Raw genomic sequence first — 16,607 nt, 5'->3', positions numbered from 1 at the left:
AACTTCAACTTAGAAAAAGGATGATCTCCTATTTCACAGGAAGGGTGCAGGCTGTGGTCCGTTTGCAGTTCTAGATTTTGGGACTAGCAGTAAACAAATATGAAGAGAAGCTCCAGATGTGTGAATTCTTAGACATTTGTCATGGAAGTCTTTTTTGCTTACGGGAAGGGTTCATGTGTTATATGAGCGCAGGAGCAAGACTGACTGAACAGAGAGAGGGAAAAGGAGAGAAAAAATGAATAATGCTTTTCCCTCCTTTGTCTTAGCTAGAGGGCCTTGGGGAGAAATTGATCCTCAGTCAGAAGAGAAGCAGCAGCACCTTTAGTTGCATTAGATTCCAAAGCGTCTCAGAAGTTGAACTTGCTTCATTTCTACCTTGACATTTCCTGTAAGTGATGGTCTGAAGCAGTATTTCTTTCAAAAAGGTGCTGTGTTTGACAAAAGTCTGTAGGTTTTATGCTCTAAAATAGAACCCCAAAGCACCTTTGAACAGTAGGGACTTGAAAATTTACAGTATGGTATAAGGGGTTGTGGTGGCTGTATCTTCCACTCAGAAGCTAGAATGTTCTAGAAGGTTCTAGGGACATAGGCAGCAAGAAGATTCAGTAGGGAAGCTACTTCATTTACTTTTAAGCTTGAGCACTTTTAGGATCTTAATTTATTTAAAGCCATAGATTGTTTATCATTAACATGGACAAAAGGTGAAAGGCGTTTTACAAGTGGAAGAGGCAACAAGAAATAAGGCAACAGATAATATGCCAAAACTGAAACAAGGACAGACAGGACATGTTTGGCTACTAACTTTGTCCTTGACTATTAAGGCCAACCCTTTTGTTCCACTGGACAGTCAGCATATCAATTTCCTGGAAGAGTATGGAAAAGAAAAAACCTGAGGTTAGAACTTTCAGATTGAACATCAAGTCATTATTTAAAATGTCAGTAATAGTATCCCCTAGGATTACTGTGAGGATTGAATCAGCAATAAAGGTGGAACATGTAATAAAGCAATTAAAACAAGTGCTCAATAATGTTAGCAATTTTCTCCCATGATCATTCTTCTCATTCAATCTATTAGTTTAACAGGCTGACCTAAACTATTCCCTCTTCTAGACTCACAAAACAAAGGGCTTCCAAAGAAATCCAGTTAATTTAGTGTAAGCCATCCTTCATGACTCTGAATGTAGTTCATTCTTCCCTGTTCAAATGAGAAAGAGCCTTTGCTAAAACTTCTAGTCGTTCAGTATCTACTATATTGCCTTACTAGCGTTAGAATCACCTAGACTCTCATCAACTAGGCCTTTCCTCAGCCACAGCAGGGAATTTGCATTTTCAATGGTGTTATCCAATTCTTTGAAGCAAAATTCATGCAAAAGAGAATTGCAGAAAATATTGTAATTGCAGAATAGAAGTGAGGGACAATAATGCAAATGACTATACATTGTATGCTATACTGAGTTGCAAGATGCAATCTCAAATGCCTTAGTGGGCTAGTCTCAACTCAGGGCAGGTGTCACCTATCCGTCCAGCACATCTACCCTGCATGGACTGCCTTCATGATCATTACTCCAAAGACAGCCTATTCATCAGGTCAGCTAGGGTAGATGTGGGTTCAAGTGACCCTTCTTTTACTTACTAGTGGCCCCAATATGCAAATACAGCAACACTGGCAATTCAGATTATGCCAAAAAGAAGTTAGAAAGTGCTTCCTTCAAAGGGAAAAGAGATGCTCAAAATAATTCCATGCCAAAGTTTTATGAGCTATGCTAAGAGCAACTCTTCCCACTGATGAAATCTTGAAGAACAAGAGATTCATGTTAATCTAGCTGTTAGATCTCAAACCACAGAAGCTTTAACTACAATGTGGGAGGAATGGTCAGTTACGATGGAGAAGGCATTGACTTTGTGGGTGGCAGTTAAGAGCAGACCTGTTCTGAATGGTAGCAACAGGTTGCCTCAGAGAACACTGAGTTTATACCAAGAATTCAGCAAGGAATGTCCCCAAATCAGTAATCGATTTGGACTGGAAAACATAAAATTGCTGCCAAAGGCTACTTTCCAATGTCAATTTTGATGAAAGTAAGCTCTTTTGGCAAAAAATACCCATTCACTAGAACCTACATTGCTAAAAGTTCAAAGGGGGCATTAGAACATAAACTATGAGAGGACAGATTCACTATGGTCCTTGTGGCAGTGGCGCAGGCACAGAGGACACAGTGAAGAAACCACACGTTCTCAGAAACAAAAATGATGTGCTTGTGCTCTGGCATTTTTACCAGAAACGGTGGGTAACAGCCATTATGGAGAGATTTCATTGATGCTTCACCCCAGAAGTGAAAATACTTGGAATAAAAGGGGTTGAAATTTAAAGATTAGGAGGTCCTGTTAATAGTAGACAAAGGATGTGTACTGCATCTTAACTGCTATGGTCTCACCTCACTTCATTTTATAATGTAGGAACTGCATCTCATAACATTGAGCAGAATGAGACCATGCTCACATAAATTTTATGATAGCATATCCTACTTTACGACTCAGTCATTTATCTCTTACTTACCTTATTTACACACTTAAATTCATCATATGTATATATGCATTATTAAAAACATAGGATACAGAGGTCTAAACACTACCTGCATTTGACATGTCTACTGGGGTCTTAGAATGGATTCCACACAGATAAGGATGGACTACTCTAAGTCCAGTTTTATCACTGATGTCATATTTAATATATTTATCTATCTGAAACTAAACCACAGACAGGTGAAGACCTAGGTTAATAGTACTGATTGAATGTGGGAAGACTAGAAAAACTGGGTTTGAGTTCTTTTCATTCTTTCTATTGTTTTACTGGTACCAACTGTGTCCCACTTTCTCTGACTTGGAGATAAGCCCTGTTATCTAGCTTCTATCTTTAAAGATCAGAGCAGAGTTACTGCCACTTACTGTTGAGCAAGAACAGGTGACACTGAGCCCTTACAGTCATCTAGGACAAAGTCCATTAAAGAAGCAACAATCTTCAGAAGCATTCTGAGCTTCCACAGCTTCTACCACTTTTAGATTGACACGTCATATTATGCCAAGCTAACTTTAATAGCCAGTGTCCACAGAGACATAAAGGCAGATGGCCAGTGACGATGAATTGTCTAGTTGACTTGTTTGGTACCTTCTGAAGGTTTTTGGGATTTGAACCTTTTGTAGGAATTCAAGTTATTGCTAGGATGATTTGTAATCACTATGAAGGTAAAAATGCTAGAAAGCAGTCAAATACTGCACTGAGTTTGACTCCCATAGAAAAAATGTAGGATAAGACAGATACCCATAATCCCATGGATATATTACTATTTTAGTTAGGTATAGATTTTTCCCCTCTGTAACGACTAATTTCTAAAATTCAAATTTCACCTTTTATTCCTTGAGCCACCCTATCTCACCAAATTACCCAAAGCAGGTCTAATAGGATCTTCTACTTACCAACGTTAGGCAAAAGGATTCCCAAAAGCATCCCTATTTTTATCAGATGTAGGTTGAGAAGAAACCATCTAAGGGGATAAAACCATCTAGTTAACAAATACAACTACCGTCATTAAGAGAACAATGTTTATAGTGAAGACATCTCAGTTCCATTAAGACACATTTAGTTCATACGCCGGCATAGTGTTGATTCGTGATCACCTCTTAGTGAACTGTGATGCACACATGTACATCAAAATCAAGGTGCAGGTAAATGACATGTGCCCTCCCTCACAGTGAAAAAATGTTACTTTTATGAGCTATAAAAATTAAGAACCTACATTTTTGTAAGATTTTTAAGGTAACATTTCAGCTCAGTTTTCCCCTAAAACAGTTTCTTTCATGATCCCAGTTAAATGAAGGACACTTTCTATGTGATATCATTTCTTAAATTCAGAAGACTGTGATTCCTGTAAAAGTAATCTTTCCCAATTTGAATAAAGGTTTGCATGATAAACCTTAGGCCAACATATTTCCTTATCCAAAAATTACTGTAAAAGCAAGGCTACAAATGGGGCTGGTTTGCTGGCTCAAATGGCTAATCTCTGCCTTCAAGCACTGGTATCCCATATGAGTGGCAGTTCATGTTCTAGCTGCTCCACTTCTGATCCAGCTCTCTGCTAATGGCCTGGGAAAGCAGAGGCGGATGGTCCAAGTGCTTGGGACCCTGCACCCACATGGGAGACCTGGAAGAACCTCCTAGCTCCTGGCTTCAGATTGGTTCAGCTGCAGCCATTGTCACTGGGGGAGCAAACCAGCAGGTGAAGAATCTTTCTCTCTGTAAAATCTGTGTTTCCAATGAAAATAAATAAGTCTTTTTTTAAAGCAAGGTTAACTCGTGTGGAAGGAGCAGCTGCTTTAGTTGATACTTACAGAGGGTTGTGATGAGCTGAAGGGATCTTTAGAGAAAGGGTTCTCAAATGCATTGTCAATAGATTTGGTAGCTGGCAAGGTACCTTGTCTCAGAGCTGGCTTTGGTGGTTCTAGAATGTGAAAAACCCAGGCAGTTAGTAGACAACCTTTTCCCCTGTGTAGACAGAGGTCTCCCAAATAAGATACTCTGAAATGTAGTTGCATACTTCCCCAATTTCCCTCAGTGAAACAAAAATCAAAACCAAATGCTAGGACGAAGCCATCCCTTCCTGCAATAAAAAATCGTCATGTGTATTTCTCTGAAGTGGATGAGTTCAGAATTCCCTTATTCAGAGCCATAGATTAGAGGTGCGGTTTTACCACGCAACCTTCAAGTGTCATCACCATTCTACAGCTCTTGGAAGCCCTTCTAAGAATGATCACCAGAGGGCAGCATTGGGTCAGCAGTCTCCATAACCCCAGCGCAAGAGTAAGACCTCTGATGAATGGGAGAGGGTTCCTGCCATTGACTCTGCAAGTATCTGTGGATTCTGTAGGCAGAGAGAGCTCACCATTGATCTTATTCAACAGTTGATTAGCATCAAAATCATCGTGGTCTGCACTCTCCTGAGGAATGCCAACTTTGCTATTGAAGTAACTGGAAAAGGCACTTGAAGTCCCAGAAGCAGGTTGTTCTGCCTTCCTTGCAGGCACAGCAGGTGGTTGCCGCAGTTGGAAATCCTTAAACATTTCTTTAACTTCCTTGACTTCTGTATCCCCAAGGGGGTCTAAGGCAGTAAAAGCATCACTGGGGATATCCTTGGCAGGGCCAGTTCTGGGAGGGGGCTGAGGAGGAGTGGTCAGGAGAGAGGACAGCCCAGAAGGGTTCTGGGTAGACATGTTAGGAGTTGGAAAAACGTTACTCTGGAAAGGATTGCCTAAAGAGCTTGTGGAGGACCATGTGTTGGGGGCCACAGAGGCAGAAGGGCCCCAGATGGCAGGGGCCGGAGGGGAAGGAGACGCTGCGAAAGACACAGGTTGGTTCCAACTTGGCATTGCTGGGCTTGGACCAAAAACCATCGGCTGAGTGAAACCTGAAGGTTGAGCACTCAGGATGGTGCCGGGGACCATAGAAGGGGGCTGATTGAAGACCACACACGCTGGGTTCCAGGGTCCTGCCTGGGGCGGTGTAACTGGCACCCCACCTGAAGGAAGAGAACACCTTCATCAGGAGACAAGCATGAGCAGGCTTCCTGCCGTCCATCTACATGACAAGCACCCTCCTTAACCGTGGCGGCTCACCAAGAGAGAGACTGACTCACTCTAAAGGCTAACTACCAAATGCAGAATAGACAACAGGCAAGGGCTCACGGCATCTCGATGCTCCTCCCCTTCGTACTTTTTCACTTTACTTACGAGATGATAACCCAACTCCATGGAGTTGCCTGGGGCTGGCACAATGCCTCAATTAGCTAATCCTCCACCTGCAAGCAGTGACATCCCATATGGGTGCTGGTTCTAGTTCAAGTTGCTCCACTTCCCACCCAGCTCCCTGCTTACCGCCCTTGGGAAAGCAGTGGAGGATGGCCCAAGTGCTTGGGACCCTGCACTCATGTAGGAGAGGAGAAGAAGCCTCAGGCTCCTGGCTTTGGATCAGCTCAGCTTTGGCCATTACAGATGGGAGATTTTTTTTTCTCTGTCTCTGCTAGCTATAAATCTGTCTTTCCAATAAAAATAAATACATCTTAAAAAGAAAATATGAGCCTTTATCAGGCATATATATGTGTATATGTATATGTGCATATATACATATATGTGTATATATATATGGTTCACTTTCCAAAATGATCACAACAGCCAGGGCCAGCCGTGCTGAAGCCAGTTCAGAATTCCATCCGGGTCTTCCACATGGAACGTCTTTACTGCTTCAAGAGCTACTTTAGAGCGGAGCTGAATTGGAACAGAGCAATCGGGCAATCGGGCTCCAAGTGTTTGACTCCAAAGTGGGAATGCCAGCTTGACAGATGGCACCACCACTCTCTGCCTAATAATGAAGCAGCTAATTAAGGTGCTCCACTGGACCCTCTGACTTGTTGATTTGCTCTTTGCCCTCGACAGTTGGCTCAGGTCTGGAGACTATCTTGAGTTTGTATAAGGACTCAGCACACTTGCATCCTTAAGAAATCATTTCAATATTCCTCCTTTTTGATGCTGCCAAGGTGGACAGAGCTATGTAAAGGGAAGATCAAAATTTGGCTGATGCCAATCTAGTTTTAGAGTTTTCTGTGTAAAAGAGGAGGGAACCTGTTGTCCTGGGAGACCTATTTCAAGTAAAAGTGCTTCTTGCTAAGTATCACTCACTAAACCTCGCCTGAAGTTGAACAAAGGATTTAAAAGAAGGATGAAGAGAAGACAACAGGAAGCAAGTCATCCAAGGTAACTGATGGCCTTCTAATGGCATCTGATCTTTGGGGGTGGACGGCTCCACCTTGTCCATCTTGCCATATTTATCAGGAATCACTTAAAGCATGAAAATCCAGGACTCTCCAGTAATTGGCCTTGCCCCTTGCCACCTTTCTTGAAAAATTTCTTCTAGCTTTTCCTTTTTAAAAATATTCAAACTTATTTTTTATTGGGAAGGTAGATTTACAGAGAAAAGGAAAGAAGGAAAAACGTCTTTCATCCATTGGTTCACTCCCCAAATGGCTGCAATGGCCAGAGCTGAGTCAGTCTGAAGTGTGGAGCCTGGAGCTTCTTCTGAGTCTCCCATATAGGTGTAGGGTGCCAAGGCTTTGGACCATCCTTCACTGCTTTCCCAGGCCATAAGCAGGGAGCTGGATGGAAAAGTGGCTGGGTCATGAACTGATATCTATAAGGTATGCCAGGGCTTGCAGATGAATGACCAGCCTGTTGAACCATTGTGTAGTCCTTCCAGTATCTTTTCCTAATACACATGGCATAGTCTGTTCTACCTCATCCCAAATCTACTCATGATTCAGTTATAGTGTCACCGCCAACAATCAACCTAAATCCAGGTTCATGGTTATTCAAGTATGATGCTCTCCTCTCAAATCTTACTTACTTTCAGTCTTGGGGGACAGAATTCTTTAATAATTCATTTTTCTAATATAATTCAGAAAAGGTCACCAGAAGCCAGTGTTTGATACAGGTGTCACTCTGCCTGTGACACCGGCATCCCATATGGATATCAGCTGGCATTCTGACTGCTCCACTTCTGATCTAACACCCTGCTAATGTTCCAATGTTCCTGGGAAAACAGCAGAAGATAGTTCAAGTGCTTGGAGCTCTGTAACTGTGTTGGAAACCCAGAGGAAGCTCCTGTGGCTCCTGGCTTTGGTCTGGCCCAGCCCTGGCCATGTGGGGAGTGAACCAGCAGAAGGAAGACCTTTCTGTCTCTCCTCTTCTATTTCCCTGTCTTTCAAATAAATAAAATCTCAAAAGAAAGAAAGAAAAAGAGTTTTGAAATTGGGATTAAAAATGTTTTTGTTTCCAGAGAAGAAATAGTTTGCAAAGATCTTCCTAGGATGAGAACTTGGTACTGCTCAGGCCCCAAGTGACATTATTGTGAATTCACCCCATTATCATGAATGTTGGCTCTCAGATGAAGAATATATAATGGTGCCCTCACAAAGGGTACTAAATTACAGGAATGGCTATTTTACTTAACCAACATGCTTGTACATGGACTTCAGAAATTCATCCTACACAAAACAGGGGCCAATTAAAAAAATTTTTACACTAAAGTAAATCCACTGTTGAAATAAATAAATAAATAAATAAATAAATAAATAGTTTAGTAATAGTTTTGAAGGGAGAGAGCTGAACTAGGTAAAGCAGGTTGACTACAATGGAGAAGGTTGCAGTTTGTGGCAGCCAATACCGAAAGGCTGGCCCGCCAGCTCTGACTCTAGCACCTGCACTTCCACTCTGACAGCCGCGACAGGACTCTCACACGCTCTGCTCAGTCGAATACTTACTTCACAGATAAACAAATCAGACTTCATTTTCATTGAAGAGTATACTCCTTAGTTCACAAACCGAGCGAAAAAGTTCCTTCAGATCCTCTAAGTGTACTTCAAAAAGTGCATGGAGAAATGGAATTAAAAGATTTTGGTGCAAAATATTTTTTAAAAAATGGAAACTTCTGCAGTTTTTTTTCATAACATGCAATTTTTGAAGACCCTTCATAAATTATTTGGACAATTATTGTTTGCATCAGAGCAAATTTAATTGAATTGTATTACCGAATCAGAATCACTCACTAATAATCACATCAACTGGATGTGCACTAAGAGGGTAGAATTCTATCATCATTCATGTGAGAATCTTTCCCTAAGAAAAATGCATGGTTCTGCTCATAGATCCTATTACTGCAAATGGTGCACACAGAAAGGGAAAAATAGCCTATTTTGCCAGGAATTAAAGGCTTTCCCAATGTAGACATAAGCCAGCTTTTATTCTTACCCACCAGATTCTGCCCACTCAGTTTCTAAGACCCTGAGTTTCTAAGCTGGACAAAGAGGGTGCAAAAGAAACAGGGCTACCACACGGATGTTATCACCTTCCTAAGGATAGATCAAAACACAGGGCAACAGGTCAAAGCTGAGGAGCCAGCCTCCTGCAGCCCCCTGTGTCCACCCACAGTTCTGAGGAGATGGTCCCCCAACGAGGTCCAGCAGAAGCCAGACCTGCCACCTTCCATGGACTGACTGGGGCTCCCTGCTAGTGGGTATGGGCTACACCACAGAGCTCCAACTGAGTTCTATGTCCCAAATTTGCAAGAACCATCAGTATTCTGCTGCTGCATACCCCAAGGCCTCAACAGGAACATCTCACCAACAAGCTTCACTTCATATGCATACATGAGCAGTTATGGGGTCCAGCTGTATTTTCAGGCTGACTTGTTAATATTGGCTGTAAAAATTCAGGCAATAGATGCTAGTCTACAACATTCTGTGATGTGGTCTAGTTATTGATACTCCTAGGTCAGGGCACTGACCAGTTCCACTTGGTGGAGTGATGGAGGAAAGGTATGTGTGCAAGGGACGTGGAGGTACCGGTGTACGCAGAGGCCTGGAACATGTTGGCCTCTCACAACCACATGTACTGAAGGCCCATTCTCCTCTCCTTCCTGCCTCCCTACTCTACTACTCCTACTATTCTCCCTACTACTATTGTTAAATGGATTTATTATAACAGATATTTGGATAACAGATAATAGATTTTCCTTTGCAAGGAAATAGCAGAGAAAGAGACAAAAAAAAAAAAATAATAATGAGATCTTGATGATTAACTCTTCAGGAGGCCTAGAGACCTAAGATTCCAGATTAAGTTTTACCGAAGTGGGTAAGATAGTCCTTCTTTTTCTGTAGTTTCCCCACCTCCAAGGCTCAATCTATTTGGGGCTTTTACAGGTGCCAAGAAACAGAAAAACAAACTCCTCAGTAGGACGCCAAAGACTATTGCTGTGGTAGCTGAAAACTGTTCCATGGAAACCAAAAGAATGAGATGCTCTGGGCAAGCAATAGCAGGCTGACTTTCCTCAGGTGGCATGGTCCAGCAGTAGGAGGTCCAGAACTCCCATGAGTGACATTCCTGGGTATCTGACAAAAATCCCATGTCTTCTTCCATCTCAGTGTACCCCTTAGCTTCAGCTGCAGAGTACCTGTCATCTAACTCTATTGAGACCCTCAGCTAGCCAAAATATTGGCAAAGACCTTTTAGGTGCTCAGAGACCGACCATGTGCCTGAGCCACTACCACCAATGATTAGGGACTTGCTGAGCCCAGAACCCAAGACTTCCACTCTGTATTTCCATTGGCTTCTCAGGCTTCACTGAGAGCCTTCTCGAGGAATATTTTCCTTTCCAGAGGGATATATAAATTGATAAGGGCTAGGGCTTCAATCTAGTTAGAACAAATGGCATAGAAGCTATGCCTGGTGCCACTTTTCCCAACATAGATGACAGCCAAGGCTTTCACAGATCAACTCCTTTTCACCACTGAAGCTTTGGCATCCCTCACTCCTCTCTTGCGGGAATCCCTCACCAGATAGCCCCGGAGCGTACAATGTTGAAAACAGATTTTTTGGTTGCATGCTAAGTCAAGGAACCAAATTCAAGCGACAAGTTTAGAACTGAATGGGGGAAGGGTCACACAGAAGCACACATGGACAAAGGGTGCTTAGGATGTTCAGGTTTATGAAAAGGAAGGTTCTTGCTGCAACGCATCATTATTTTACCAGCCGATGTAACACAGCTGTTCCTAACCTTGTCTCCAGGCACCTACCTAGACCTGCAAGGGCCCCCACTGGGGCAGAAGCACTTGATTTGAAGAGATCCAGAGGGTTGGTCTGTAGGCTTGCAGACTGTCCTGTGGGTGACGTCTGGCTGGGTGGTTCTGAGATGGGAGGAGTGAAGATGTCTGAGGCCAGCAGGTCATTTGCTGAAGACTGGCAAAGCAGGGAAGGAGGGAGAGGAGTCACTCAGCAATAGCGAAACACAATGTCAATTCTGTGTCCTGTTCTTCCCCCTGCATCTGAGAGCCACAGGAAGGACTTCCCTATTATTGGTCAACAATTTTCTAAAAACTATAATAAGTACAAAAGACAAAGCCAAAAGTCAAAACTAAGAAAAAGACACAGATTTGTGCTATGAACAGACCATTGGGTCTTAGTGACTGATAGAAACTAGGACTCGCACAGCAACATTTCTTTTGCTCATTCACACATTTGAATCCATCTCGTCCCCCTTATTGGTTAAAAGCTAAAAGCTTGAAGCTGAGAAAGGGCAACTATAAGGCTGCTGAAATTCTTGATCATGCCGCTGCATTTAAATTAGTCTCCATTGAGTCCATACAACCTTTTAATTGTTAAGCAAGCCTGCATACAGTCCTCTGAAAGCTTTAAAAAGATGCCTTTAGAAAATGCATTTTAAGTTGCTTTGGAATAAAGCTGATAGTATGTGAGTTTCCTTGAAGGGAATAGGTTATGAAGTTAGCACTTATAAAAGGAGACAAGCTTGAGAGTTTTCCACTGGGGACATTAATGCAAGAGGATGGTTGTGTTAGTGTGGGGCAGGTACAAAGGAGTCACTAGAACTCTGGCCCTCCCCTCCCAGAACATGACAATTAGACTTACCCGAGAGACACAGAGCATAGCAGCATTAAAAATGGAAAAACTTGTGTTTAGTATAATCAGTGATACGGCACGCAAACAGAAGGCAGGGGGTGACAAACACAGCGAAGGGGTTTTCAAAGGGAGGATACTCCTCCTGGGAAGATGATGTGGCTCATCCCACCTTCAACTTCACAGCCACACGGGAAGCGAGGAAAGCAGCGGCTAAGAGCGCTCGCATCACACCGCCCTCTGATACCGCACATGCGCACATGCACTCTAATGGGGATGTGGAGAAGGTAATTCACCTTAGCAGTCCTTCTGCCTCTTCCTGCTTTGGTACTTTGTGGAGGTGGGATAATGGCTATGGAGTCATGCAGTGAGGACTGGACAGGGCTTTCCACGTCCTGTTTGACGCCATTCGGTACAGAGAGTCCTGGGGGAGGGCTTCCCACAAAGGGGTTCGGGGAGGATTGCGTATGGAAGCTGTTCTGTTCACTTTCAGAGACCCCATTGTGAGTTCTCACTGCCGGCTGGGTTTGCGTACTCGGAAAGGACCACGGGCCTGCCTGAGATTCCTGCTTGCCAGTCCGGTTAGAGATCTGGTCAAACTGCTGACCAAAGTAATCAGCATCGCCATTCAGGGGCCCGTTACTCAGGGGAGCAGACAAACTACTCAAATTCTCTTTCTTCTGCTCTGGCGATTTGAGGGAATCAAACGAAGAGGGTGTCGATTGGTCAGACTGTGCAAAAGGATCATCACGGAAAGGATCAGGATTAGGGGTGGGAAAGAAGTTGAGATTGGCAGAAAAGGCATTTTCAGGCAAGAAGGACGCCTGAGGCTTTGGTCGAGGAAGAGAGCAGGAGGTGATGCCATTTGTTAGGAATGGATTTTCTCTTAAAGGTTTTTGATTGGTGTCGATTTCAGAGTTTAGATCCACTAACAGGATATCTTTGCTCTCCTATCACATTTGGAAAGAAAAAAAAAATAAAAAGAAAGTGTTAGTTCATGTTACAATTTCAAACAAGAAAACGACTTAAGATGATCAGGATATTAAAATCCCCAGATTTTGGTTGTGACCAACTGGTTGACCACTACCATCAATGTCCTGAGTGCATCCGTTGCTGTAGATTGGGTCTTGCCCAGCACCTGCTTTCCTTGATGAAGTCTTAACTTTGATTAGGTCTCAGCTTTGTTAGTCTCTTAGTGCGTGAAATCTCACTTTTAATGTGTCTGCTACTCTGATCCCCATACACAGACTGGTTTAGTTTGTTATCAACATTGTTTTAATTCATGCCTTTCAAATCTGAAAGGGAATAGACTGTGACTTGTTCACACTGATTATCTGGGTCTGGTAAGCTTGAAATTAATAAGTCACCTGAGCTGCCTGGCCTACCTTCCCATCTGATGCCCCCGAATCCATTGTAATATCCTCTCACTAAGTGAGAGAATTCATTGAAAAAGATCTTCATATATCATACTTCTTTATTGTGTCATCTTGTTTAAGGTCAAATACTTTTCCCTGGGCTAGCTTTCTACCTGACGTACATATGATCATCAGAATCTATGGCAACATCCCTCACCGAGTGAGAACATTTACTGGCTAAGCTATTCATATTTCTTTGTTGTAGGATGAAGCTTAAGGTCAAATACACTTCCCTATTATTTCAGTTTGTCTCTCTAAAGAGGAAAAAATGTTTTTCTTTTATGTCTACAGATATCTCTTCAAAGATTTGACTCCTGCAGAATGTGCTAGACAAGCTGTATCTCTCATTCACACCACCAGAGTGCTTCTCTCCTCTTTCTGTACACATCCTTCTATAACCTGACATACTCAATACCAACCTGATTTACTATACATCAGTCTCTCCTCTGTGCATACCCTTTTCCTAACAGGCTTCCTCAGCTTTTAGGGGAAATGATTCTTGTTTGGAAAGCGTAGGTCCTACTCTGTGATCCATAGAAGAGACAGCGGAACCAGACCTCATTGACATTTCCTTTTGGGGCTCCTTTTATTGTGAGGAATAAAAAGAGATTTCTATAAGTCAGCTTTTCTCTTTGTAACAAGAATTTGTCACCAGAAAGAGCTTATAATTAATTTTTTAATCAAAGAAATGGACTGGAAGCATATATCGTTATACAATCAAAAGGTAGGATAAAATCTATTAGAAAAGCTTTTGATTTCAGTATGTCATCACTTGTTATGAGCCACCTCTGGGTTAGAACCGTTGGGTGTTCACAGCTGGTAGAGTTCTCCTTTTCAAATACTTGAGAAGTTCTTAGGGCACCAAACAGGAGGCACAATGTTAGACTTCTGAATAGTCATCCTATAAGTAAAATGTATAAGGCTCTCCTCAGGTTGGGTTTGTTGGCAATTCAAGATTAACAGTCTAATTCACAGTCTACACCTTGGCCAGTCCCTCTTCAATTCCTTGTTGGACTGTGAACATTTGCATCTGTGTGGCCACCACTGAACGCGTGAGAGATAGACATTGGAAACTGGAAAGTGAATGACTCCTCACTCTTAGGGTTGGAGGCAGCATAAATGTCACACTGACTCATCAGTCTCTCCAACCATCCAAGCCTGTGAAATTTGATCTTCCTTTCTTAGAGCATTTGGTGGCTTTCTGCTACTCATTATATTAAAACAAGCTTCCTTAGGCCAACTATCAAAATGATTTCTCATTGGAACACAAGTTATTTTAGACTACTTACTGCCTCATTTCTTCATTCTTCAATGACCCGGCTCAAAATTAGATTCGTGACACAATCTTTTCCCACTAATCTTTAAACTTGACCCATACTCAGTGCCATCTTCCGGGGTATACCAAATGTATATTCAAGAGTGCCCATAACATTTGAACTCTGTGCCCTGATCCCATCCCTTGTACCAGATCTAACTCCCTTGGGGGAAGATCATGCCTTAAATTGTCTTCTTATAACCACTCTGCTTTGAAATCATAGATTTTATAGTTAGAGGTATCTTTCTCCTTTCCTTCCTTTTTCTTTATACCATCCCCTCCCCCTTCTTCCCGTCATCTTTTTTTCTTTCTTTTTTGATGACAGTGTGGAAGGATAACATCCAAAGGTTTTTCAGTAAAAATTATGTTCTAAGGAATGTCATATCTGCAACATGAGCATTACTTCAAAGGCACAGAACTTTCCGTATGAATTTGAAGAGAAAGACGGCTATCTGGAACCACTAATAGCACTCAATTCCTTTAGATTTCCTTCTCTTCTCACATTTACAGAGCAATTTTGCATTCTTTAACATGCTGGATTTTACTAAGAAGAGAAATATCAACTTTGCGACCTGTGAATATGGAGTCAGTACATAGGACGTATTGTCAAAGTCCTAACAGCTCATAATTAGCCTTGCTAACTTTCTCTTCCTTATTAGGTAGTATCTATTTTGATAGTATTTACTATTTTAATTGTGTTAAGCTAAAACTTGAATTTCTTTAAATCAATGTCATAGACTGCGAAGTGTAATAAAAATAAAACTTGAGATTAGTCACTTTATCATATCCTTTTCCAGAATTTTCTGAAGTGTACAAAAGTAGATTCAACATTTTCCACACCCATTCCCATGGAATCCCGCTTTCAATCTTGAGTGCTTTGCTCTCTTGCAATGCACTTGCTTGAATGTCAGATACACAAATAGGTCTCTCAGACATTAACTTTCTTTGGTGACGGGTTTGCTAATGGAGGGGAAGGCAAAGTTGTCCAGAAACAAAAGAAGATTTTCCAGCAGGATGATCCTCTTGGAGTCATCTAATGCAGTACTACTATTATTCCTTCTTAAAAGGTAATAAACATTATGAAGAATGAATGAGTTAGGAAACAGGCTTCTCTGCTGCAATCTTTGTCAGGGTCTTGAAGATGCCTCTGGGCCCCTGGATTTGTCTACAGTTAGGGATGGGGACCAATTCATCCCAAACTCTTCTCCAACGTTTTGAGCTGGAGGTGTGCTACCCAGGGAGGTCTTAACTGGCCTGGTCATCTCTTGGGAAGTGACAATCTTCCCCTGTTTCTGATCTGCTGTTTGAGTTCTTATGACCTTCTAGGTCCTGTAGTCTTGCTTCATAATTTCTTAGCTAGACATTTCTCTCATTATTGTAAATTTTTTCATCTAGTTAAACTGCATTTTTATTTTTTAAGTCTAGGAAGTCTTGACCTCAGAAATATCTTTTAACTTGAAAAATACCCTGTAATTAATGATAATTGATAGCTTTCAAGATTAATTTTAATGTTGGCTTGTGTTCTAGGCAATAGACATGCTAGTGATGTTGTACATTTTATGCTGTGCCTTGCAAACAGGAAAGCTTAAATGAATAATAGAAGTTATAGGAAAGCATTACAAATTACACAGATGTTTTCATTTGAAGCCTGTTTTGGAAAGATGAAGACTTGGGTATTAGCCTTCGATATGGATCTTTTTCCTGGTTCTGTAAAGGCTTTTCTCTGAACTACCAACTTTTTATATGCCAAGAAAAATATTGCTCCATTCTCACAGGGTTGCTGTACAACAATCAATATTAAGAACATTCAATAACTACAGTATCCTTATAGAATAAATAATTCTTCCAAAGAGGACAGGCTTTATTTAAAGATAGCTGAGCATTCTATTTCTTTAAAATTGTATCTCACACCAATGCAGCACACTGCCACAGAAAGAGAGGCCAAAAAAATTAAGAGGCCCGGAATCTTCGGTTAATTCACGAAAACTTTCATCAGGTGCATACATTTATACAAAAAATTGTAATTCAGCTCCTTTTACTGAATCTAAGTAATGCCAAGAAAAATTACAATGCCTGACCTATTGCTCAAACTTCTAAGCAAACTTCATTTATCACAATAATTGCTGATAGGTTCCAAGGGTGACATCAAATTCAAATTGTATTAGCCACCACTGATCCTTCATGTCGTCACACAAGTTTCAATGAGATGCTCAAGATTTCTAGCTGACTGTATTTTGTTGTACAGATGTCATATCTATTACATCGCAAATTTAAAAACAAACACTTACTGTTGGACTATTTAGGTCAGGAGGTGTAGACATGTCCCCAAACAAATCCATCTGGTGAACACCCTTAAAAAAGTATTTTGA

The 16,607-nt window shown here is 41.6% G+C and overlaps 1 protein-coding gene across 1 annotated transcript in view; it reads right to left on the bottom strand.

The window, feature by feature from the left end:
* Positions 1-643: 643 nt before the first annotated feature.
* DAB2 (DAB adaptor protein 2) overlaps positions 644-16,607 on the bottom strand; it is a 56,181-nt gene continuing 40,217 nt past the window's right edge. Inside the window, exons 9-15 of the mRNA XM_004583665.3 lie at positions 16,527-16,589; positions 11,805-12,458; positions 10,671-10,833; positions 4,935-5,567; positions 4,384-4,493; positions 3,472-3,539; positions 644-863 (exon numbers count right to left, since the gene is read on the bottom strand). Of these exons, the coding sequence (XP_004583722.2) occupies positions 3,477-3,539; positions 4,384-4,493; positions 4,935-5,567; positions 10,671-10,833; positions 11,805-12,458; positions 16,527-16,589 (1,686 nt within the window). The 3' untranslated portion in view covers positions 644-863; positions 3,472-3,476. The remainder of the gene's footprint in view (positions 864-3,471; positions 3,540-4,383; positions 4,494-4,934; positions 5,568-10,670; positions 10,834-11,804; positions 12,459-16,526; positions 16,590-16,607) is intronic.

Source organism: Ochotona princeps, chromosome 23 (genome assembly GCF_030435755.1).
Source record: "Ochotona princeps isolate mOchPri1 chromosome 23, mOchPri1.hap1, whole genome shotgun sequence".
In the NCBI taxonomy this organism is placed as follows: Eukaryota; Metazoa; Chordata; class Mammalia; order Lagomorpha; family Ochotonidae; genus Ochotona; species Ochotona princeps.
The sequence above is the reverse complement of the archived record's forward strand: the minus strand, read 5'-3'. Positions and strand labels throughout refer to the sequence as shown.